General features: G+C 40.8%; 1 protein-coding gene across 5 annotated transcripts in view; it reads right to left on the reverse strand.

Moving 5' to 3' along the window:
* Positions 1 to 15568: 15568 nt before the first annotated feature.
* Positions 15569 to 25347, reverse strand: part of LOC134171595 (solute carrier family 22 member 15-like) — a 29511-nt gene continuing 19732 nt past the window's right edge. For 4 of the 5 annotated variants that reach the window (XM_062633970.1, XM_062633973.1, XM_062633972.1 and 1 more), the window contains 3 exons: positions 24132 to 24204; positions 23491 to 23649; positions 15569 to 22510 (listed from right to left, as the gene is read on the reverse strand). In XM_062633970.1, coding sequence (XP_062489954.1) covers positions 22487 to 22510; positions 23491 to 23649; positions 24132 to 24204 — 256 coding nt within the window. In that variant the 3' untranslated portion in view covers positions 15569 to 22486. Of the gene's footprint in view, positions 22511 to 23490; positions 23650 to 24131; positions 24205 to 25180; positions 25257 to 25347 lie in introns of those variants that run through there. The other variant, XM_062633971.1, reaches the window with a different exon arrangement.

A 25347-nucleotide genomic window follows, 5' to 3' on the forward strand; every position in this document is an offset into this window, starting at 1 on the left:
ATCAATTTTAACACTCAAAACCAAAGTTGTGTGATCTCTGATTACTATGAATATTCAACAGAGGTAATGTACAACAATGCTCAGCAGTAGCTCTGCTCCTTAAACCTTACTGTTTGCATAATTCAAGACTTTCTTTTGAAAGTGAATCAAGGCACTGTGTGGACACTGAAACAAACCTGATATAGCTTGTAAGAGCTAGAAAATCATTACCTAATCTAGCACAACAGCAGGCAATATTCCTTTTCCTCCTCCATTATCTTAACTATGCAAGGTAAGAGTCATGCTTGAATACCACCAGGAAGCAGCGTATCAGAAGAAATGTGCCCTCCCTATTGTGTCCCCTGGAGCATCTCTCAGACGAGCACTCCGGCTCACTCACACGGGGATCCATCAAGGTATAAAAAAGAAACAGGGAAAATGACAAAAGCAGAATATATCCCAAAAAACTAGCAAAGGAAAGGGAGACCCACAAGGCTTCAACACCACCATCATTAAAAGAAGCTCACCAACCATATTAACCATATGCCTTGCCACTGCACTGGACACAAGCACCAAGGGGTGGGAGGACTCCCTGTTGGGAAAAAGGAAAAGAGAAATTAAAGGGGGGGGAGGGGGGGAATATCTATCTATATATATAGATATATATACATGTTCACTTGAAACTTCTTTGTAGTGCACAGCTTTTAATTTTCCTCTGGATCTGAACACACTCAAGAGGTCAAACAGCCTCATGCCTGCCAGGAGGTACACACTGCCTGCATGCGCATGCTGTGTCTCCCTCCTGGGGCTCTCCAGGATCACCTGGATTCCTACACAAGCTCATCAAGTCCATCACAATTAAATAGCCTCCTCATTACTAAAAGCTCTACTGAACACAGGCTTATCAGAGTGCAGTACCTCTGACTTGATAGTCCTCACCATTTAAGTCACTGCAAACACAGCTGGTAGGAGAACACAAGAGGCAAGTGTCTTCATACATCTGCAGTAGGTGACCCAAGCAGAGGGTCAGTTAATACTGAGAGCTCCTTAAATAACATTGTACCAAGCTGTACCATATATATCATATATATATATCATATATATATATATATACACACACACACTTCTCCTTTTGTGAGCAGGAGCCAGGTGAAGCTCAGACCCTGGGTGCAGCTCTCCAGTGATGCTGGGAGCTGCCAGCTGGACCTTGACCCCCTGCACCTACACCCACTGCACCCCTTCCATTAATGCAGCACCTGGGTTCAGCAGTGCACTTGCTGCTTGTCCCCAGCATAGCTGTTATGACAGATTTATTCCAGTTTAATATTAAAGACTAGAAGACTATTTGCATAATTAAACATTGATCTGTTCTCCCTCTCTGCATGTGCCTCTCATTCATGTGAAATACATTAACTAGGCATCTGCCTCAGGACATAGGTCCTGCAAGACATGGTGTGGTGCCTGTCCCCTATGGAAAATTCTATCCATCTTTAGAAAAACTTGCAAAACTTTATTAATGTAAAACCAAGGTGACAGGCCAGAAGCATTTTTCTTTCTACCAGGGAACAAAGGAAAGGAAACAAAGGCACAAGGGGATTAGCCTCCAGGCTGGCACAGAAAAGGGGATATAATTGCTAGGTTTTGCTCCTGCAATGCCCATAACCTTCAGCTGTGGGTATTTGGACAAATCAGCATATCCAGAATATGCAGCAAAATAAAAATTGCAAGCAAGAGGGGTATTACAGAGCCAGCTTTCAAAATGTATTGTAAGCTACTAACAGTGGACATCACTGAACCCACTTTTTTGTCAAACGGTTATTTCTGAAAATGCTCAGGCAATCCAACGTAATTCTTTATTATTAAGTATTTTTGATAAACCAGAGGAACCTGCTTGACAAAAAAGAAACAAGACTCTAAAACCCATAATTACACAGATACTGATTGGGGTACTCCTGGTCAGCATGCTGTCCCACAGCACACACTGTCCTTCCTCGACTACATCTCAGCCAGGGGGTGAGGGGTTGTTTTGTCCCCTAGCAAAGCAAACCAGGCAGTGGTCTAGGAAGACAACTAATACTGCCACAGAAATACAATTGGTCACAGATGAGAGTCAGCAAAATCCTGGGGTAAGCTTACATAGCTTTGCATAGCTAGGGGCATAACAGAATTCAACTGCCATTTTACAGAGAATCAACCTTAGATTTTCCTTTGGGAGAGAAATTACACCAGCAGAATCAGTGACACAGCAGTTCCAGGTGCTCTCAGTAAAAGGGAAGAAGAAATTACAGCCCATGACAGGTGGTGTGGGAGAAATATTCTAAATGTAATATTAAAGTTAAAATCTCTATGATAGTTCTGTTGCCTAGGCAAAATTTTTGCTATTGTCACTGTTACTAAAGCAATTCCAATAGGTCACGCATACACAGGATCTGTGCTGAGAGGACTCTGTGTTTGATAGTGGGAAATTAATAAAATACCCCTCTCTCTCGTATATATGGACGCTCAGAGAAGACAAAACCAAATCTCCATAACCAAATCAGCTGACAAGAAAAACGCAGAGGATCCCTCATGGTAACACTGGCATCTGGGCAAATTCTTCCATTCCAAAAGAGAGTTGTCCCGAAGTCACCAAAGTTTGCAAACATCCATCCTCAGAGAGGCATTGTCACCCCACTGTGGCAGCACCTGCCCTCAGCCCCACTGAGAAGCACCAGCGGTTTTCTTCAGCTGCCGGAATTGCCCAGGTTTCACACTCCCCCACAGGCAAAGCATATTGCCTTTGAAGCACAACCTGCTGCAAACTGGGACCAAAGGGATCACAAGTTGTTTTCCTTATGCTTTGCAGAACCATGTGATGGGAAGAGAATTTTTGCTCGTGCCAGGAAGGGGCCAGGGCAGGTGCCAGGCAGGATGGGAACATAGGCTCTCTCCATGGGCTACTCCAACAGGCAACCCCAGCAATGCCACTTCGGGGAAATTCTGTAGTGTATGAGATGTAATTTGTAAATAAGCAATTTCTCTACGCAAATTGCATAAAATCATTCCACAGAATGCATGAAAAGACCTGAGTGCTCAAATGAATTGCTTAGCATGGGAGGCAACCAGTAAATAGCCAACATTAGTTGTTTGAGTTCCAATTTCCATCTTGTGCTACTATAAATTATTTTTGCATTTAAATAACAGACTTGTATTTAAGCTAATCAAGGTTTAACAGTTGAGTCACAGTTGAAAAATATCAAGAGAATCCTATTTTTGCTGCTAGCACTGATTATTCTGTATTTTCAAAAATTGTAATTGGAGGATTGCAACCTTTCCTCCCCTTAGCTATCACAGAAGAAAATTGTGCAGGGTATGTTTCTTTTAAAGTCTTTTTTTCTTTTATCTGAAATTTTTATGGGACTTATCAGAATGCCTTTTGTCTGCATCAAGCCTTTTACTTTGTACATATGCTCACTCACATATATATGGACTGAGATTGTGGCAAGTAGTTGAGGGATTTGTAAAACTTGTTTTGCCTTTTGTTTTGGTCCCTTACTTAAAGGTCAGCAAGCATCATCACACCTGATCTGACTTGCAATTACCCTAATAAACATGACTGAATAGATAAATGCCAACACATTTAAGTATATAAGATTAAACACACTACTTTCTGTTCCAAATGTACTAGGTAATAAGAAAAGCAGAAATATAGAACTTTTCTAGTGCTGATTTGTAAGCCAGGATGAAATGAGTTTGTGGGTCTTTCAACTAGCTAGAAACACCCTTTTTCCTCCACAGAACACTCTGATTACTCCTCCCTACTCTTCTTCAGGAGCTGCGGAAGGACAAAATGAAATAGCTGTTCTGCGTGAGCAAGGAAATAACCTAAGGTGCAACAGGTCAGCTCATAATGTAGTAAATCTCACGTATCAGCTGCAAGGGCCCACGGGAATTTTGGCAGTCATCCAACATATTGATCAGATTACCTAGTGACAGTAAAATCCAAAAGATGCATATTTCAGAAGCTTCGTGGATAAAGCAAGCCAATGAAGTAACTATCATCACATCCAGACAGCGTCACATGCCACCAGATAGCATACCCTTGCCCAAGGACAGGGTCACCTCCTCCTAGGGGAGGACAGCAATAAATCCGTGAATCTACTTTAGTGAGCTAAGATGAATAAATCAATGAGGAACAGAAGAATGTGTGTGTAGGGAACACAGTAAGGCCATAGGGAGCTTCTCTAGCATCAGTTGTAGGGCTGGGCAGGAAGAGAGACCCATCACCAACATGAAGGGAAAGCCACAGGGAGCTCCAGTTTGGAGGCTGCTGGCATGAAAAGTCCCTGCTGGCTTCTGCTTATGGTAAAAGCAGCCCCTAGAGACTATTTTGGATGCTTCCCTCCTCATCCTGCTCAGACACAGCCCTCCTGTTGAGTGAGCTGCAGCAGCATCTTTGCTAGTCTGGCTTCAAAAAAACACATATTGATTTCTCCATGTTCACACCATTCTCAGCCTAGTTTTCCCATATGATCCCTGTAATACTCATAAGGGCCTGCTGTCCCTGGAGTGTTTTCCCCTGTAACTTCGTACAGGACAGGACCACTAAAGCCCAGGCCAACAGCAGCTGCAAGGTCGCATTTCTCATTCAAGCTTTTCTGTGCTATTTTCTCTGCAGGAGGGTAGTGGAATATGATTTCCATACTTTAAAAAAAAAACACAAGCAAAAAGTTCTTCTGTGAATCTTCTTCACTATCTGTGTCTGTAATCAAAATATAATTTTTCAGTAGCATTTGTATTTCTCCTATGAGAATGGAACATAAAAGCAATCCAAAGCCCTAACAAAAGGAACCACAGGTTTCTGTGTAAAAACAAATAGCTCTCATCCCATTAAACCCCACAGCTACTGCAAATCACTTGATACAATATCTAATACAAATACCAGACTCCAGTCCCTGACTGAGCCAGGATAAAAAGCCTACTTAAAAAAATAACCACCATACATATCGCCCCACACATCAATATTAAGTGAAATGAAATAACAGAAGAAAATCATAATTTCCCAACCACAATTCTTGTCAGAGCCCAGCCTAACAAAATCATCAGCCAGTATTTGACTAATACTCACATTAATTTTATTGAGCCCACTAAAGACTGCTGTGAGAGTGTTAATACACTGCACCACTGCCACATGCCAGGATAGAAATAGCTAAATAAGATCAAGACTAGTACATTGTAAGAAATGAAAATCTCCTGTCAATCTACAAAGTAACACAGTACTTTCCCCCATGACTATATCAGACATACAAAGCAGGCACAGTACGACTACAGGCACATTAATTTCGACATTAAATATCCACTTTCTGTGCTATGGTTTGCGTTGGCATGGTATCACCATTCTCCTTGCCACAGCCACCGTTTGCTCAGTACAGATGCAGAAATGGTGCAATCCCTGATGGGCTGTAGTACAGGGTGGCCAAACTGCAGTGAAGGCTGCCAGAGTTTGCTGCCAGCCCTCAACATCTGCCAACAGACTTATACGTGTTATGGAGCCACCATAAGTTAGATTCATAACTTCCTAAATCACTTGCAAAAACAAGACCTGCAGCTCCTAAGGAAGCCTTTGGAGAGTTCCACCCCAACCTGCTTGGGCTGTATGGGTCCTGCCAGTGCTGCTGAGGCTGGAGGCAGCAGAGGAACAAACCATGACCTGCTGCATGCCTCACCCACCTCTCATTGATTGCAGCACCAGCTGCATTGGCATTTCACATGGCAATGGCACCTCTCCTGTTTCTCTCTTTTTCCAACTGAGTTGCACAATTTGGGATACTTCACAAATACAGTTACGCTTTACATTTAATTTACTTATATGCAAGACATTTTGCCAAACAGCTTTATTACCAACATGGCTCCATTATGACACTGACTGGGATTCTTTACCAAGAGCTTGGTGACAAGGGAAATATACATTAACATGTGCACCAAAACTGGAATTGTACAATTTCCTATACCATCTCCAAAGGTGATGTCAGTCCCACCTTAAGCATCATGAAAACACATCTACATAGTCTCTATTCAGCTATGTGTGCACTACATCTTACTCAGATTTTGTACTAAGTATGCATATGCGAAACGTGATTATTTACACATTATTTAAGTTTCTACATATCCCTAAGAGCTGAACAAATTAATACTTTGATTAACTTGGCCATTTGCTCACATGTGATTATTTTCTAAAATTAACACATTATTTAATTCAATAAAATAGCTTCTGGGATGTTTCTTCTCTGGGTTGCTTATAAGCTCTGAAGATCAAACATTCATAATTTGAGCTGTGTGGCTTTGATTATAATTGTTAAAGTAAACCACAGGGTGCTCCAGTTCTCCCTGGATTGGACAAGTACAGGCGCACTCCTGCACACAAGCCAAATTTGGCACTCAGGGCAGGCAACACAACCTTAACATTTACTTTCACCAGACATTCAGCCAAATAAATTCAGATGGATGTTTGTAATAAGGGAATACGAAGGGTCCATAAGTGCAGCTTGTGCTAATTATCTTTAAACTGTGTTTGAATACGTGCACAGGACACCTCTCTCCCTCCTGAGCCTGCTCCTCAACAGCAGCATACTGACAGTAAAACCTTATATGCACAGTCTGAGATTTCCCAGAACCATTATAACAGTCAGGAACCGTTATTAAAATGCTTCTTGTTCTTTGTTTAATTTATAATGTGCTCTCTTTTCTACATGCCCTAAATAATTGCTTTTTAATAGGTTATACAGTTTGACATCATGCTCTATGCTAGTATTTCCCACTGGGAGGCCAGGACATGCTCTCTAACAGTGTTGGCTCCTGTATGGAGATTCACTGATGCTCCTTCTCTGACCAGGAACAAATACACAGATGTATGTGTACTTATAACGTGATACATTATAAGATGTATGGCTTACAATCAGCATTTAGTACCAAGGAGAAAGCATAAGGGGGGAAACAACATCAGAGAGCTTCGCGCCAGGGAAGGCTTTCAAAACACGTAGGAGTCCTCCACAGTCCAAACTAGCTGTCATCTTTTTCGTGTACATCTGAAAAACTACCAACAAAAGCAATTAGCTCTAGAGAAGTATTTAATTCCCAGCAGTACATTTAAGTACTTCACTATTGCTCTTTAATTGGAAAACATGCTACCAAGAACGTTTACTGCAGATTTTGAACTGACCCTGCCAGTAACAGAATGAGCCCCTCTAGGATATTCACTAGCTATGGTACAACTTTGTCAGTAACAACAATTAGTACTTTTAAAAACCCCATTCTTCTGTAGTCAGCCTCATCTTGGAGATCAGAAATAGCAGCTTTTTTGAAAAGTTTTACCAGCACAATAATCATCCAGTGCACTGTAACTTAAAAATCACACACACCCTCCACCAGGTGATCCCAACATATATACAGCACATGGGCATGTGTCTGTTTATACAATGAGCTGTATGAACCATGCAAGTCCACCTTTATTTCAGTGTATTGTCTCTCTCAAGCTCCCCATGGCATGCAATAAGTGCATTATTTATCACAGCTGAACCAGACAAATACGTGTGTGTGTCCTAAATGAGAAAGCACTAGATGGCAGATAACTCCTACACCAAAAATACACAGAGCATGGAGGACAAGAGTCTGCTTGTTATTTCTTTGCTAATCCTTGAATTAAGGACTTCTCAATTACTAGAAACCAACATGAGCTTGATAAAATCTGTATTTATGTTTATTCAGATCTACTCAAGGTTTTTCTGTGTAACACACTGGACTTCAAAGTCCTATGGTTAAAGTACAGCAATTCACCTTCTTCTTAAATTCAAATGGAAGCGATTTTGCTTGTGGTAAATGTAAGTAATAGACTACTTAAGTTACTTACCCAGTTGGAACAAGGTAAATAAAAGCAGAATTCAATGAGCATTTATAGATCAGTGCCAATACTACAAAACAACCACCAGAATCCCATGCTAGGGGAAGGCAGTACAGGGCATTCCAAAGGGAGCTGAAGTGTCATTACAGTTATTGAAAACATTACACCTAAAAGGAGCTGACAAGTCCTTAAAAATATGGAGGTTTGGCTTTAAATGAAGGCTTCTTGCAGAGATTCAAATTTTTGCCATATGTCAAGCTACTGTGCAGAAAGGAAATTTAATACATTTTTTTCCGTAAAACTTAGCCCCTACTGCCACCTGCAGTTCCCATAAAATACACTCTCTGATTAAGTGTTTCCACTTCCAAGCAGAAGCTGCTGCCTACCCCTGGGTACAAAATTGGGATGCCATCTCAAACCAGGCAACAGTAAAGCTCATCCTTTCCACAATTAATACTTAACTGCTTTGTACTTGTTGTATGAGAGTGGTCTTCATCCTGTTCTTACTCACACAACCTCCCTCTTCCAAAACCTATGAAATCACTCTCAAACTCAGCAGGGATGCAGCCTAGAGGCATGCCAGGTTAAAGTTCTGCCCTTGCAGTGTTTGCTGTCCCTTGTGCAAGTGAATTGTGCATATTCAAATATGCAAACCCTGATGACAAACAGCATCTATGCACTTCTCAATTTCTTTTTCTGGCCTTACCAGCAGTCTGGCATGAATTTTGGCAAGGCCATTGTCTCTCCTGCTGCACTCCTGGAAGCTGCACCATGTTCCTTACCACTGACCCCTGCCACAGCCAACACAATGCTGAACCAAAACAACCTAAAAATACTTTTTAAAAATCATTAATATATATGTAAGTGATCCAGGCATTGCTTCAGGAGAGACAATTTAATATCTAAGCATGTATATGGGTTCCTGTACGGTACAATTTGCACACCTGGAGAAAAGTGCCTCAGTCGGCAGCTCCCCATGACCATACACATACTGGAGAGCACAAGAAATCCCAGTAGCAGTCACTACCAGAACCTCTTCTTCTAAACCCCACTGCAGTTATGTTTTAGAAGACCAGTAAGTATTTTTCTCTGTGGCAGGTTGAACCACAGCTGGCAGCCACATGTCTGCCCACACTCTCACTCCTCCTCCTCAGCAAGGCAGGGGAGAATACACAGTGAAAAAGCTCATGGGTCAAGATATAGACAAAGACAGATATAGACAGGGAGATCCCTTACCAATTACTGCCATAGGTGAAAAGGATTCAACTTGAAGAAAATTAATTTCTTACCAATTAAACTATGTTTGGGTGATGACAAACAAAGATAAATTACTCTCCCTTGCCCCTTTACCTCACCTCACTCTCCCTCTTTAACTCCCAACTCCTGTGTCTCTCCATGCTCCTGGCAGTGTTTTCTTCTCCTCTCATCTCCACGCCCCCGCGGTGTCATCTGTGGCTCTGAGGGGCTCAGTGGGGCCTATAGCCATGGGGCCACCAGATCTGTTTATGCCAGGCCTAGGGCAGCCCCAGCCTCTCCTCACAATCCTAGCCCTGCAGCTGCCCCGGGTGCAGGCACCCCACACATTCCAAAAGGCAAAAATAGGGAGTAAAGCACAGGCATTACAGACTTCAGATTCTCTCCCGGGTGCATGAACTCATCTCGTTATTTTAGGAGCAATTATGAAGCAGTGTTGCTTGCATGCATAGGTGGCACATTCCCACTTTGAGACACTGAGAGCAAAACTACCCTCTGGCTCGGTGCAGACGAGGACGAGGCCGAACTGTCACACACCCACTCCTGCTCACCTTCACCCCCTGCTATAGTCAGCAGCCTTTATTTTTTTTTTCCATCTCTCCTTTCTCTGCATGTACAAATATGGCAATAATCACCGTCTCAAAGTTTTGTTCATTAACTTGAAGCAGAGAGCAAGGCTTCACAAACCTGCCTGTGCATAAACACCTGTTTATGGTAATTTACTTTGTGTTTTCAAGTCATTTTCTTTCATCTTTTACTCAGCCCTTTCCTTAGTCATTAAGTGGCTTCACTGCAGCTTCTTCAAGGTTTTCATGCAGTTTATTCTAACTTTTTCTTTTCTTTCTTTCCCTCAGCTGTTTTAACAGGCTTTGGGCAAGCAGAACCTTGTGCTTGCTCCACCTCTTAAGCTGGTCCCAGAAACCTGAAGGCAAAGATCTTGCCTAGAAGACAGCAGCAAGCACCAGCATCCTCATTTTACCACCAAAGCTTGCCAAAACAAGAAGGCACCTTTCCTGGAAGAGGGGAAGGAAAAGGAATTGCACACTGCCAATGAGCAAGATCAAAAACACTAATCCAGCTGTCACACAAAAAGGCACATGCAAATGATCGTCGCTGTACGTCACTGATCAGGCGAAGCCACAAGCTTAGGAACAGGGAAGAAACTGGAGTGATGCAAAAGCAGTAAGACAAAAGCTCAAAGATCAAGCCTGTGTCAACAGGAGTCTTTTCAAAAGCCACATTTTGAGACTTTCCTGTTTTTAACCCCATCCCATCACACTGTCTTTGCATATAATGAAATTATGGTATAGTGGGAAGCAGAGACCAAAACTGCCAGGGAGATTTATTAATTATAAGCCTAAATAACTGCCACTCACCTGTGAAGGCAAGCAGCTATGTTCCCTATGGAGCAGAGGTGAGGCATAGCTATAGGCATAGCCTGGCTGCTGCCCTGATCAGGCAGGGCCAGCAGCCCAGGGGAATCAGAAACCAGACAGGAAGGTACCCTCTACCTAGACCAGGTGATTTATTCCAGACCGGATAAACAGTCTCACTGGATGGATTTTAAAAATTCATGCAGAAAAATGTGGCTGTCTGGGGTAGCATGTTTGTCTGTGGCATTTGTAGCACAGAAAAACCTTCCAAATGAAAATATACACCAATATATGCATATTAACATAAATGGAGAATTTTCATATTGCTGATACCAACAGCTAATAAATTACCTAAATGAAAACATCTCAGTGTGGTAATGTAAAGGTCATGGCTGACATACAGACTGACAGCCCACCAGTGATGGAGCCCTCATCCATGTTATTGACAGAGAAGCCGAAACCATCATGCTCTTTCTCAAAGCTAGCCAAATTTTTACACAGCTGCCCCAAAGCCAAGTGGCCACTTTTCTTCTCCTTGCCTAGTGCTGCTCTGATGTGGTCAGAGGTGGGCTACAGCACCAGGGGTGGTCTGGAGGTCCAAAGGATATTTACATCCCTTTTCATTTTTTGAGAACAAAGTTACAGTTAGATTAAGGGATTCATTCTGTTTTCCCTTGCAGTTCCATTAAAAGTCTATGCATTTTAATGCTCTTCAACAAAGCCTATGAAGTATACAGACCCTTATATAGGCACAAAGAGAAAACCCACCTTTCTGCCTTTTTGTTGTTGTTTTTCCCCAAACTCGAATTACCTTGATTTTTTATATAACAAATACAAGATGAAGAGACTATCACCACTCAGCATTAGCCTCCTGAAGCACAAATACACCAACACAAAGAGGTAATGGGCTGTTCACAAGCTGCAATGGCAATTAAATATACAGAAAACATGATATGAGGGACAGTACACCATCCTATCTTAATCTCATCAAGGCATAGGCAGACAAGCTCATTATAGTTTGCTTCCAGCTCTGCCATCCTCTTAAAGCCAGAAAAGCCAGGTGAATTTTCCCCCAGCCCCTCTGAACTGAAAAGCTAACAATGTTTAGGGCACAAGTGTATTGATTAACTTTCAAGAGCACTTAAGTAAAGACCAGACGCTTAATCAATATTTATTTTGCTCTTTTAGTCTTCTTGTCAGAGACAAGTATAGAACTGCCTAAAAGGGACAGTATAAAATTTTATTTTCATCCTCTTTTATTTCATTGTAATTTGTTGCTCATAAAAAGATAAAATTAATAATAATAATAAAAGATTAAACTTTTTAATGCCACTTCCAGACCTTCATGGCATAGCAACACACATGGGGCTACCAGGAGCCCTGATGAACAAGGTATTGATTCAGGAGCACATCAGCAGGCACCAGAGAAGTCCCTGTGCTTCGTGCACAGTGCACTCCTATGGGCATCAGTGCAGATCCTGCAGGTGTCACAGGCAGCTACCCAAACATTAGTCCTGCATCCAGGCTGACAAAGCCTGCTGGCACTAAGCAGAGCTCATCACAGGGTGGCTTGCCAGCCTGAAGAGACAGACGTTTGGGAAGAGGCTGCAGGGAAATCTGAGTATATGGCTGTCCCCAGGGCTGGTTTGGCTTTTGGTTTTTGTTTAAGGTTTTTTGTCAACAATGATATAGAGGTGCAAGGGGAGCACTAACCATCCTCTCCCAGTTTTTCCATTTCCTCCCATAACAGTACTGATTCAGGGCTGGCACAGTAACCATCCTGACACTTTGATCTCCCAGCCATTTCCACATACATCATCAGTTTCTTTGAACAACTAAATGCCCCTGGAATAAGTCATTTAAACAAAAATTATTTTTCTAGCAACTGGAAGGGAAACGGACATGAGCCCAACAAGGCCTGGGGGCAAGAGCAAAGCTGCTCCACCCAAAGGCCATCTCTGTATTACCTGCAACATGGGAGGAAAGGTCTTTTTACCTCAAATGAGAGGGTCCTGCCAAGGTGGACACTCACCTGGCACAGCCACACTGGTCCTCAGTGCTATGTTTGACAGCCCAGATGATTGTCATGAGCAAGACAGGAAAATTCAATACAAAATTCCATTTCAATACAGGACATGAAAATTAAAGCAAGTTCATTTCACACAGTGCTCTCCTGGCTTAGGAAAACCCAGAACAGTTATAAATCCATTGCAGTTTTAGTATTTACAGTATATCCTGCTGGTGCTAGATGTCTGCACAGAGATAAATTCCAGTTAGAGAAGGAACTGTTCTTACTTTTTGGTATATACTCATGCACACAAAAAGAGAGAACAAGACTTGAAATTAAAAAGCACCCAGTTACTTAGAAGTGTTTATTGACATTCATTTGATTTTATTACTAATGATTAGGCTAACTCACTGGTGTCTATGGAGGAAAGGACATGATTTCTTGAGTCACTTAATATTCCTGTGGATTTCCAGTTGTTGCCTGACACCACTGTGGATTTGCAATTGCATGGCTGTGAAATCATGTGCAAAGAGAAGAAGGACTCAGCATACTCCAGTATATTCATCTGGGTACCAGTGACACATGCAAAACACATGCACTGAAAAGCAAGCACTACATTCCCATGAACACTCAGTGTTCATGCAATAATGAACTCAAACTTTACCAAAAAACTCTGTGCTCTGCAAATCTTAAGCAGACAGTGGTAAGCAAATTTATTAGGATGTAATGGATGGTCAACAGTGGGTACATTATGACTGGAAAGAAAGATGTTTAAGCAGGAAATATTTCCTTTCTCCAATATGGAAACCACCTGGTAACGCCAAATTAGAAAGCAACCTTGAAGCAGCTGTCTCCATAATACTCATCTACAGACTGCCTGAATGCTTTCTATTCTAGAACACAGAAATAAGACCACTGTATTTATTATATAGGTAATGGTATGGGAAATCCTGCAAAACTGACTTCACCTGTTGTTAGACTAAGTCCTAAACAAAGGTGAGCACTGGTGCTTGTGGACGAGATGCCAGCTCACAGCCCAGGTATGCTCACACCAGCCTCCATGGCTCCCCCCTGTCCCAGGGACACAGCCAATGCCCCAGGAGAGGCAAGTGCTTCACATCTGTGTTAAGCCATCGCAACCCCTTCACGCACTAACACCCATTTTCCTTGGTGCCCTTTTCTCCATGGTTTAAATTAAACAGAGTTTTAATAACAACTAAAGATTAAAATAACCTCCATTACAAGCATAGTGCACAGCTTTCCTAACGAAAGCACTCCTCATAATAAGTGGGACATGTGTCCATCAGGACAGGAATTAAACCCAAAATGAAAGACTACTACAGAGACCTCGTACATGACAAAGCTATGAGGCACTAATAGAAAGGACAATAATTGACAGCAAAACCAAACCCCAAGCATCAAAGACTTAATCCACGTCGTAACCTTTTAAATTTGAAGACGGCACAAGCGTCTATACTATCCTGGGACAAGGAAGCGCAGAACACTTTAGCAAGGGAGAGCAGTGGGAGGCCACCGCCGTGACAGAAGGCTTCATTAACCGCCCTTATCCTCGCCGCACGTCTGCTCTGAGGCTGCTCCGACTCGTGCCCCGCAGTACCATCTTGCGGGCAGGCGGCCCCCCGGGCACGGCCCCTCATGCTCCGCTTGCATGGGCCAGTCTGGGGGAGCAGGCACGAGCCAGCGGGCTGAGGGGAGTTTCGAGACGTGCTGAAATCCACACACCGCAGTTACTGAATTCGGAGATTCGGTTCGGTTTAGAGCTGCCTTTAAGTACGACATTGGTGCGTGCACTGATCCAGGTGAGATCTCATCAGCAGGATGAGATCAGTTCAAGAAGGACAGGGACCTGCTGGAGAGAGTCCAGCGCAGGGCAACGAAGATGATTAAGGGAGTGGAGCATCTCCCTTATGAGGAAAGACTGAGGGAGCTGGGTCTCTATAGTTTGGAGGAGACCGAGGGGTGACCTTATTAGTGTCTATAAATATATAAAGGGGGAGTGTCACGAGGATGGAGCCAGGCTCTACTCAGTGGCAAACAATGATAGGACAAGGGGTAATGGGTACAAACTGGAACACAAGAGGTTCCACTTAAACTTGAGAAGAAACTTCTTCTCAGTGAGGGTGACGGAACACTGGAACAGGCTGCCCAGGGAGGTTGTGGAGTCTCCTTCCCTGGAGACATTCAAAACCCGCCTGGACACATTCCTGTGTAACATTATCTAGGTGTTCCTGCTCCGGCAGGGGGATTGGACTAGATGATCTTCTGAGGTCCCTTCCAATCTCTAGCATATTGTGATACTGTGATACCTCCACAAGCCCTGCCCACGAGTCTGGCTGATAACAATCCGTGCTGCGTGCTTCACACACACTTCACGTTGTCGTTTGGGTTGGCAGGGATCTTAAAGCTCACCCAGTTCAAACCCCCTGCCACAGGCAGAGACACCTTCCACTTGACCAGGTTGCTCAAAGCCCTGTCCAATCTGGCCTTGAACACTGCCAGGGATGGGCAGCCACAGCTTCTCGGGGCAGCCTGCGCCAGCGCCTCACCACCATCACAGTAGGGAATTACTTCCTAATACCTAATCTAAATCTACCTTCTTTCAGTTTAAAGCCGTTCCCCTTTGTCCTGTCACTACATAAAAGGGTCCCTCTCCAGATTTATTGTAGGTCCCTTTGGGCATTGGAAGGCTGTTCTAAGATCTCCCTGGAGCCTTCTTTCCTCCAGGCTGAACAACCCAAGCTCTCTCAACCTGTCTTCATAGGAGAGGTGTTCCAGCCCTCTGGTCATCTCTGTGGCCCTTCTCTGGACTGACTCTAACAGCTCCATGTCCTTATTACATTGGGGGCCATCTCCCGTCTCCAGCAAACCCACCACAGAGTCCCAGGAGAGCCCCAGAAACCCATCTCAAAGACTTTCAGTCTACCAGTAAACACCCCAATTCTCTCATCAAATCTCTCTGAAGCAGGTGCTAACCAGCAACCTGGAGAACCCAGTGAACACTGATCTTATTGTATCAAAAGACTTTGTTTCTGCTTTAATAGCAGGAGTATTTAAATAGTAAAGAAATACCAGCTTTTATTAATTCATACAATACTTATGCGTTCAAGTTGCAAATTCTGAGCAGGTCCCCCTCCTTTCCACCTCCCACCATTTTTATGGTTGTTAACTGATCTGTTAATTCAGTATCTCACACTTTTTCACAGTATATTTCTAGCTTAAAAACACAGCAAATCGTCAAAACCTATATATTAACATATAAAGATACAGTAGTATCTTACAAAAAGCAACTATTAAAAATTACATACATCTTGCATGATGCATACGATAAGCCCACTAGAAGTGTAATTATGTATAATTAGTTGTATATCTGTAAACCCAACAGTTTAATCATGTTTAATTAACCACATTGTAATTAGAACATTTGACAGTTAAATATTGTCTTGATAAACTGATGAACACCTGGACCACACAATTAGTTCCACCACCAATAAATTAACTTTAACTAAAAATCTGTCATTAGTAATTATTTTCCCTCCTTCCTGGTAGACCACTAGGATTAAAGATAATAAACGGTCAAATCAGATCCATAGTGATTTAAGACCATGAGTGCTGGAGCCCTCCTGCTGCCAGTTTTACTTTTGTGTGATATTCTTCAACAGAGGTGACTAACTGCTGCATAAGTTGTAGTTCTTCCTTGCTTTTTCATTTCAAAAATTCATTTTCACCTGTGCTAGCTTTGGGTTTGTTTGTTTGTTTTTAAGAACTACCAGGTCAAATGTAAAAAATTCCCTCCAGTTAACGAGAAGTGATCACCCCCTCAAGCAGGCAACTGATCAGAGAAAGAAGCTGCTGGTTACAAGATTTTTATTGAACTAGTCCTGCAACTGCTTGTATCCAGAAGGCCCCTGAGGCAGCACAGTACAGTGCAGAAGCACACATTGCTCCAACAAGAGTACTTCCATTTCTACACCCAAAGGATGCTGCAACAGCTGGGACAAACTCTGCAAACCACAGCAGAAAGAACTTTCTCTGGAGCTAAATACCAAGAAATTGTTCTGTAAAAGCTCAACCCCCAGGAAAGCTCGGAAATTTGGCGCAGCAGAGCAGACCAGCAATGATAAAAGATGCACTATCAGGCCAGCCTAGTTGACAGCTGACCCCAGCCCGCTACCCTGAGGGGTGAGAGCATAGCAAGGGGGGCAGGAGGTGGAGCTGCTTTTCAGCTCTGACCCCAACCATCTGGGTCACTATAGCCACGGGTTAATCAGTCAGAAATCTCAACACTGAAAACGTCCCTCAAATCCCATCAAAGCAGCTTAGGAATTCAACATTGAAGAGCCCCCCTCTTGTTAAAAGGAAGGTTGGGCAATAATTCCCTCAGACACGCTCCTGCAAGTCAGACTAGCCACTCCGACTCCCCACAGAGGCCATGCTACTGGCTTATCAGCAGGTCTTAACACAAGTAAAACTGGGCTCATGGTGAGGGAGTTTCTTTACACAAGAACTTTGAGCCATTTGGTTACTCATTTCAAGGCACACAGATACAAAAATAAGACACTCTGGAATAGTGTCCATTCAGAGAAATAATTGGAACATTCTCAAAACAGGAGAAAAAAAGACAATATAATATATACAGCATTAAACTGCAGGGTGTATCTTTAAGTCAAGCATCCCTATTTGCTGTCATTTCTATCACTGGTGTCTCCAATGGAGCCAAAAGGCAGCCAATCTAAAACAATAAAGGGAAACAAACATAATGCAATGACTGGTGAACTGTCATATTATATTCTTGAAATCAAGAGATCAGGAGGCCTTAAAAAAGGATCAGGCATTTGCATTCGAAACAGATGAAATACGTCCAGAGCTGCAACAGAAACTAGTGGAGGGAGCACAGTGTAACATCACTGCTGCTAGGCTCTCCTGCAGCAGTTTTCAGAGCCAGCTGTCACTGAATACTGACACCAACATTTATAAAACTGACCAACCATGAAATATGGTATGGTGAAAAGAAATAGCAATTTCTTTCAACCTGGATACATCTGGAGTAACTCCATTTCATGTAGAGATTCTAGTTTCCTTAGGTGTGATAGCAATATACTGCAGCCTCTTTCTTTTCTTTGCACGCTGGTACACAGAGATGAGGATTCAACCTTGCCCTGCATCACTGTGGATGGGATAGTAGGGAAAAGAAGTACAGTGGAAGGTAGAAAATTATGCAAGTGAGGCTGTGGCAAACAAGAAATTTGCAGATGCATAATCTCTTTGAAAAAGAGTTAACATGCAATGACCAGTTTTTTCCTGGAGCCTTTCATGACAAGGACACTTAAATACAGTCAACAGAATGTTGGCAGTACTGCTACTTGGCTGACAAAAGTCCAATACAAAAATTTTCCGCACAAGTTACTGAAGTTGTTGAAAAAGTTAGAGCTGGCCAGTCTACTCAGCCTTACCTGCCATTAGCATGATTATGTTGCTATTACCTGGGAAGATGTCACTAAAGCACTGTTTCATGCACTCCTTCCTTCAGTGAAAGCCATCAGCCTGCACAGTTTCAAATATCTTTGGACCACTGTAGGAAACCACGCTGTCAAACCAGTCCAGGCAGAGCCATACTGTGTTTACATAAGCTGTCAAAATTGCTGCACCATGTTTGTTTTCTGGTTTATTCTTCCCAATCCTAGCTTGTTTCCTAAACCAGCAGACTAATCAGAGGAACAGGAGTGTATCTAGTATAGAAAGTACTATAACTAATATCATGTTAAAATGAGGCTGGCGTAATTCAGGATCATGTCACAAGTATGCAGGAGTTGGGAACAGTTTGATTCCCAAATCTCTGCTACTCTTCAGCCACATTCCCTTTCCCTCACAAACATCTCCAGCTACTCTGGTATACCACTCTGTTCAGGTGAGCACAGACAGCTCTCCCACTGCACCTTACAGCCCAAACCTTTCTTCACAGATTCAGAAGTCTTGGTATAAAGAAATTGTGCTACGATAAAAGATCATCCCAGATTTGCAGACAGCTTGCCTATAGCTGTACATCTGTCCACTATTTTCACAAATTTAACTCTAATGGAAAGATTGCATCTATCATAAGTCATCTCTGGGAAATTTTACATCTCCTGTAGCAAGTGACAGGAAAAAGATGACCTTTCCAATGAACTGCAGATAACTCACTGCAAGGAAAAAAAATTAGATCTCTTGCATGCTGTAATACACGATACAGTTATTTGCCTCAAGCAAACTAAAAATTAAATGGCAGAACCAGCTGGTTACAGATGGTAGTGTGAAAAGTTCACCTCCTCCTTTCTCAGCTGCTTAGCTAAGAGTATTAGTCAACAAAGCAAATGATTATTTGTACTTAACTCTGCTCAGATTAAAAAGGATAAAAATCTAAAAATGAATTCCTAGACTTCCCTTCAAGCAACAACATACAGTGCTCCAACAATGGAGGAAACAGCTTTGATGAAACATCAAATGGGGTAATGAAAAAGATCTGAGCTTGACATGAATATTGGGCAAAATTTACTTTCCAGGAAAAGGAACTCAAGCCCTGCCTTTATACCTGACCTGCTTTTTAATACAGTGTGTGGGTGTATATTGCTGGCTGATGACAAAATAAAGCAGAGGATATTTGCCAGCCAGGAAAACGTATCTTCAGCTGATTTCCCACTGATTCTCAGCAACAAGTGGGTCACTGGGAGAGCTGTGGAACCACAAAATGTGAAACAAAATACAAAAGATAGCATGAACTGGAGCAACAATGTAAAAATATTTTTGACTATTTAAAATTTATTTTCTTCCTCTGATATGGGAAAAACTGGGCCTTAAGCAAAGGTAACCAAGAATTAAAGGAGAAATATTGTACAGTAACAGGAAAACGGCATTAAAACGTAGGTGGCATAAATGAATGTTCAAGCTTTGCCTCTGCTCAGCACTCTTAGCACCCAAGACAAAAAAACAATCCCAGCACTCCTTCAGGAAGAATACAGCAAGATTAAACATGAAAAACAGAAAGGACTGAAAAAAACCTTAAATTAGTTCAAACTTCCCTTCTCAACAACCTGTATCACAGATGTATTTCAGAACACTGCAAATCAGCCAACTCTTCTTTTTTTTTTCTAAACCGTGACATTTGCAGCTAAAACATAAAAGCCAGAAAGCAGCAGGATTATCTCAAATGCTGATAAAAAGTAAAAAGTCTTCAATTTAAAAACAGATAAAGAAAAAGGCAATTTCACAACTAAGGGCTTGAGCACTGAAGACATTGTTCTAACACAAACAGATGAACTGTACAGATGTAAAATTATAATCAAGTTTCTACACACAAATAAAGCACAGGAGAAGAGCTAGAAGTGGTACTTAAGGATGGTGATTGTGACCTAATGTGTATAATTAAACCACTTAAATTAACTCAGCTGCCTTTGTTCTTTTCACAGAGAAATGGAAAGCAATAGGTAATAGTTCCACACTGAGTAAAGAATTTATTAGGACATCCCTGCCTAAAACTGCTTTGTCTTCATTAAAAAAATATTAGGAAAAAGAGTTGCTCTAAGTGATGAATTTCTAACGCTACAAAGTTAAGAGTTTTAAGATACCTACTCCAAAAAGCAGTTATTTGGCAAAAAAAATGCTGCCTTTTCTGATTTGCTGTGACATATAACAGTAATGAATGACACAGCTGGTTTTTTAACTTTAGGACCTTTTTAACATTAGGACCTAATGCACTGATCACATTAGTCCAACTGAAAAAATTCTAATATAGCTGCAAATAGTTTCCTTTTTCCTAAACATGTAACTGGAAAAAAACAAACAAACAAACAACTTTATTTTTTTTCTAAATTGCATCTTTTTAGCCAGCAATAGCAAAATGCAGCAAAGATAACTTAAAAGTCAAACAAGGTGTTGAATTGAAAAGAAGCAAAAATACAAGTCAATGTTTCTATCCGTATCCTTTTTTTGATCTTGGAGACAAAGTACCAAACCAGCTTCCACACTAGCCTACACTCAAAAATTGCTGCAGGTAGCATGAGTAATGCCAGAGTTGATGAAAAGATCATTAACTTCTTTTCAGGGGCAGTTTTCAGGTTATCAATCCACAGAATTCACGCAAGTCATCATAGGTAAAATTCCAGGTCAAATAAAGCAGAAATAAAGATGTTCAAAATGTAAATTATCTTTGTTACCCATTTTTCACATGACATCAAATAAAATGCAGAGGGAAAATGTCATGATACGGTTTGATAACATGTGGCAGAAGGGAGACAGACTCCCACCACATAATGGTACCTTTACAGTCCTCCTTTCCAGTCATATCTCTGCTTTGGGAATACAACTTTATAGCATTCTATTTCTTATTAAGTTTTATTTCTTGTAACAAAAGTTGAAGTCAACAATAACAAAACTTGCTCTTTACCATATCCCTGCTGACCCAATTATCCTCTGAAGAGGTACAATCAGTTACTATGGTCATAAATATTCATGCAATGGAAGGCATTAATATTCAGAAAAAGGAAATTCACAGACTTAATTCTAATCCTCATGAAAGTGAAAAATTACAAAAACGATGAATAAATAAATGAGCAGAAGATAAGGGTTTGCAGCATATTCTGTAAGTTGTTTGTCATCAAGCTTCAGCCCCAGAGGTTAAATAAATGTACATGCAATACTCCTGTACATCAGCATTATCTAAAAGTTGTTCTGATTGCCAACTGATTGTCACCTCTTGGGAACCTATCAGGGCATTTGAACTGCACGCATAGACACAGCACAGATTTCTTTGAGACATCTTGGCAGAGCAACCTGCTTATTTGTGCATACATGTATGCATAAATGCACATACACTTGCATGGGTGCGTATTCATTTACAGAACTAATATTTGACTATGGAACTTGCTGAAAATAGAGAGGACTTTAATTAACCTTTTCCTATCAGACACATTAGATAGGGAGCCAAAATCAAAATAATACAAGTAGTCTTCAAAAACACCTGGGTAAACATCCTGGAAAAAGCACTCATAGTACCCATGTTACATTTTTTTTTTTTTTTATAACAAAACTATGTTGCCTATCAGAAAACTATAACATATGATGCACCTATTTCAACATAAATGTATTAACTGTTAACCAAACACACCCTCCCCTCTTGCAGGAACAATTTCCAACTCATATGCAAAATGTATTTGATTACATATTATTACATATTTTTACACAATATATGACTTGCGCAGTAATTTCTAGTTCCACATTTACAACGCCAATTAAATTTGCCTAAAAAGTTACTCATTCTCTCCTTTAAATGTCCCTCTGAAAGACCTGACATAATTTTTCCAATATAGTATTATTTTTAACTTTATATATGTTTTCATGTACAACTGTATTAAATTATTTACTCCCACAATAAAATGTGTTTATACACCTTTCAGATTTCCTATCCAGGTTTCTTATGCTAGATACACTAAGGCAAATAACCTATAGAAATCTTTGGTCTCTTCACACTGTGAGGTATACTGTAATTTAGAGGAAAAAAAAAATATCTGTAGAGAAAATTAGTATATACAGGATGCTGTTACTTTTCACGATTACAGCTTGCCTGTATATATAAGGCCATCTAAATTTTAAATTATACACATAACTTCAATTACGCCATTATAGCTTAATCTGAAGCAAGCAATTGCATTTTGTAAAATAAATTAACGCTTCATTTTAAGGAGTTGTAAAGAAGTCCAAACATCTACAGCATGCCAAGTCATTAATGCACCAATTTGTCATCTCTTTCCTCACAAGCTTTGATCAACTTCTTCCATCTTCTCAATTTGCCTCCACATAGAACTGTTTAACGTGCTACAAACAGCATTATACACAAGTGCCCCAACATTTCCTGTCAGATACATAGAGCAAGAATCTGCTCTTCAACCGTTAGAGCATCTTCTCAATAGACACTGCATTTTCCATCACAGACAAGCCTTCTGAAACTTAAGTGTTTTCTTCTAACACTGCCTGTCAGACAGAAGAAAAATAATTATTGAAAAACAGTTTGCATGTCTGATTTTCTTGTCTTGTTTTATAGGTTAATATTAAATACGGAAATGAGAAATCTTTTTAAAAAACTGAGAAGTTAAAAACTCAATTTTTTTCCCATTCCAACTGAATGCAGATAAGAAAGCAAGCATAATAGTGTGTGTAGCATTACCAGACAATTAAGCTAGCATATAAAGGAAAAACATAAGAAACGTATCTACACTAAGCCTACCTAGTTCTAAGCAAACAATTCCTTTCTTTTGGGAATTCCCATCTCCCTCCCCTTCTTTTCAAACTAATCATTCTGGGAAGCCATTCCCAAACTTAGGGGGTGTGCTTCACATTTTCTATTCTATTACCTGCTGAAACAAAGAAAACTTTCATTTCCCTCTGCCTAAGTTTTATTTAGTGCATATCAGTAGCAGGAAAATACTTTAAATGTGTCTAACCCAGGAGACTAATGAAGGATAAAACACTTCCTCAGGTATATAGATTATGTTCCACTACAAAACAGGCACAATACAATATATGAAAAATATGCCTAGTTGTTTTACTGTAAAACCCAGGAATGTTGCCAAATATATTGCTCCTGCCTATTTCAGAATGCCTTTCTACAATTTGTTTTCCTTTATGGAAAGGAAATATCATTAATTTACATATAATTTAATACATACAGGTGACAGGTGTCAGCCTTTTCATCTTTACGAGCCAAATAAAGAATAAATTTAATCTCCACTGAATGCGAGAGAAACAACTTTACAAAACTTCATTTACAAAACTTCATGTACACATTCATTCATGCATGCATAATCTAACCAACATGCACTAGATCATATAGGCTTATGTAATAGATCACGTATAGATGACACTAGGCTCATGTATAGATCATAGTAGGCTCACGTAAGATAGAGGGGGAAATAATGTAAAGCTACAGTTGAAAACAAGAAAAATTATTCTACCTTTTTACTTTTAAGCACTTGGTATTTGGGGCTCTGGAGATCTTCAATGCTTTCAGCAATTGGCTTATTCAGTGTTTCTGGCAGAAGGAGAGTCAGGAATCCCGCTGACAGTCCAGTGATTCCAAACACCACAAACGGTACAGAATGACTAAGAGATTTCTAAAAATAAAAATTCATAGTAAAAAGCCACCATTATTTCCTGCTCTTAAAATATATGATCCATATGAACACCAGTCAAAGCCAGAAGGCTACAACTTTTCACTCCAGCAATCTGTGCAATTACTCATATACTGGTAGAACAAAAAACCCCAATAAATGTCATTTCACAGAAACAGCCCCACACCAAAATTTTGTTTACTAAAAGAACTCAGATACTGAGTGAGCTTTAGCAGTATTGAATGTATTATGACAATCGTTTCACTAACAGATGAAATATTAAACACAGAACATTATCTAATTTCCAAAAAGGACAGAAGTCAAGGTATTTCTATACATCTTGTTCATTAATTCTTGAAATTGAGTGAATGCTACTTAATTTTTCATAAAACAAATCTTTTTCAAGACAAAAAAAAAAATCAGCAAAGTGCTTTTGAGACAATTTAATAAACCTGAGTTACATTATAAGTAGAAAATAATCTTACCATAGAGGGCACAAATGGAGCCAAAATGCCTCCAAATCTGCAAGACATGGAACAGATACCCAAGCCAGCATTTCTGTTTCAAACAAAGAGTGAAAGACTTGTAGTTTCAGAATACACAACTGAATCACATATGAACATGTGGTGGCACTGCCAGAACCAACTTACACTTCATTTTTTAAGTTATCAATAGCCTTTATTAAAAAAAAAAGTTTTTCAAAGGCCTCCACCAGTTATAGTGAAGATTTTCTAAGAGTATCTGCTAGCAAGGTGAATCACACCCTTTCAAACCCTCACAAAGCCACCCTGTTGTGCACTCCTTCACAAAAGTTTGAACAGAGAGATTTTTCAACCTGCCATATAGGGCAATTTAATTGGACATCCCTGTGCTGGATGGCGCATGATTTCAAAACCTGGCAGGATCTTTAGACGGAAGATCCTGAATGCTAGCTCTAACTCAGGCTGTCACTATCAGCCTCTCTTCTGCCACCTCAGGTTGCACAGATGAAACAGCAGTGCTTACCTCCAAACAGAAACTCATTAACTGCCAGTGTGAAACCTGCAAACATCTGGCCAGATGTGTCACTAGAGGGGCTACGGAATTCTGCAATCCCTTCAATTTTCAGCCAAGTTTAAAACAATCCCATCTAGACTGTGACAATCAAAGCCTAGGTTAGAACAGCAGGAGCCTCTTCAAGGATCCTCTTCAAAGAAAGTTAAAAAAAATAAAAAATAAAAAAACTTCCTGATAAATACAGAAATCTTCCATCTCTGTATCACTCCTAAATATGGTATTTAAGAGCTCCTTCAGAGACTGGCATTGGCACCATCACTGAGACAGCAAGAACCAGCTCACAGTGGCTGCTGTTCTGCCTACATGTCTCAGTTGCTTCCTCTCATTCATCATCATCATCCTCAGTCACACCACTGAGCTGAGCTGCTTTGGCTCACCCTGTTTCCTTTTTCTCCTCCAAAGACAGGAAGACAGTAACAGGATTAAAGATGACAAACAGAGAGGTGACGTGGGTCACTAGCATACCAAAATCACCCACCTGCACATCCCTTCCTAATGGCCCTTTGCACAGGTTAAAGGAAGCGGATGACAATGAGAAACTTTGAGTGACTTTGCTATAAAAATAAAACAACATTAAAAAGGACAAAGCAACCTTCTCTTTTATCAGGTCCTCTTGGGAAAAGGGAATTCGCAACCCACACTTCC

The sequence above is a fragment of the Pezoporus occidentalis genome, unplaced genomic scaffold (assembly GCF_034315485.1).
Source record: "Pezoporus occidentalis ecotype Australia unplaced genomic scaffold, CSIRO_AGI_Poc_V1 ctg41, whole genome shotgun sequence".
In the NCBI taxonomy this organism is placed as follows: Eukaryota; Metazoa; Chordata; class Aves; order Psittaciformes; family Psittacidae; genus Pezoporus; species Pezoporus occidentalis.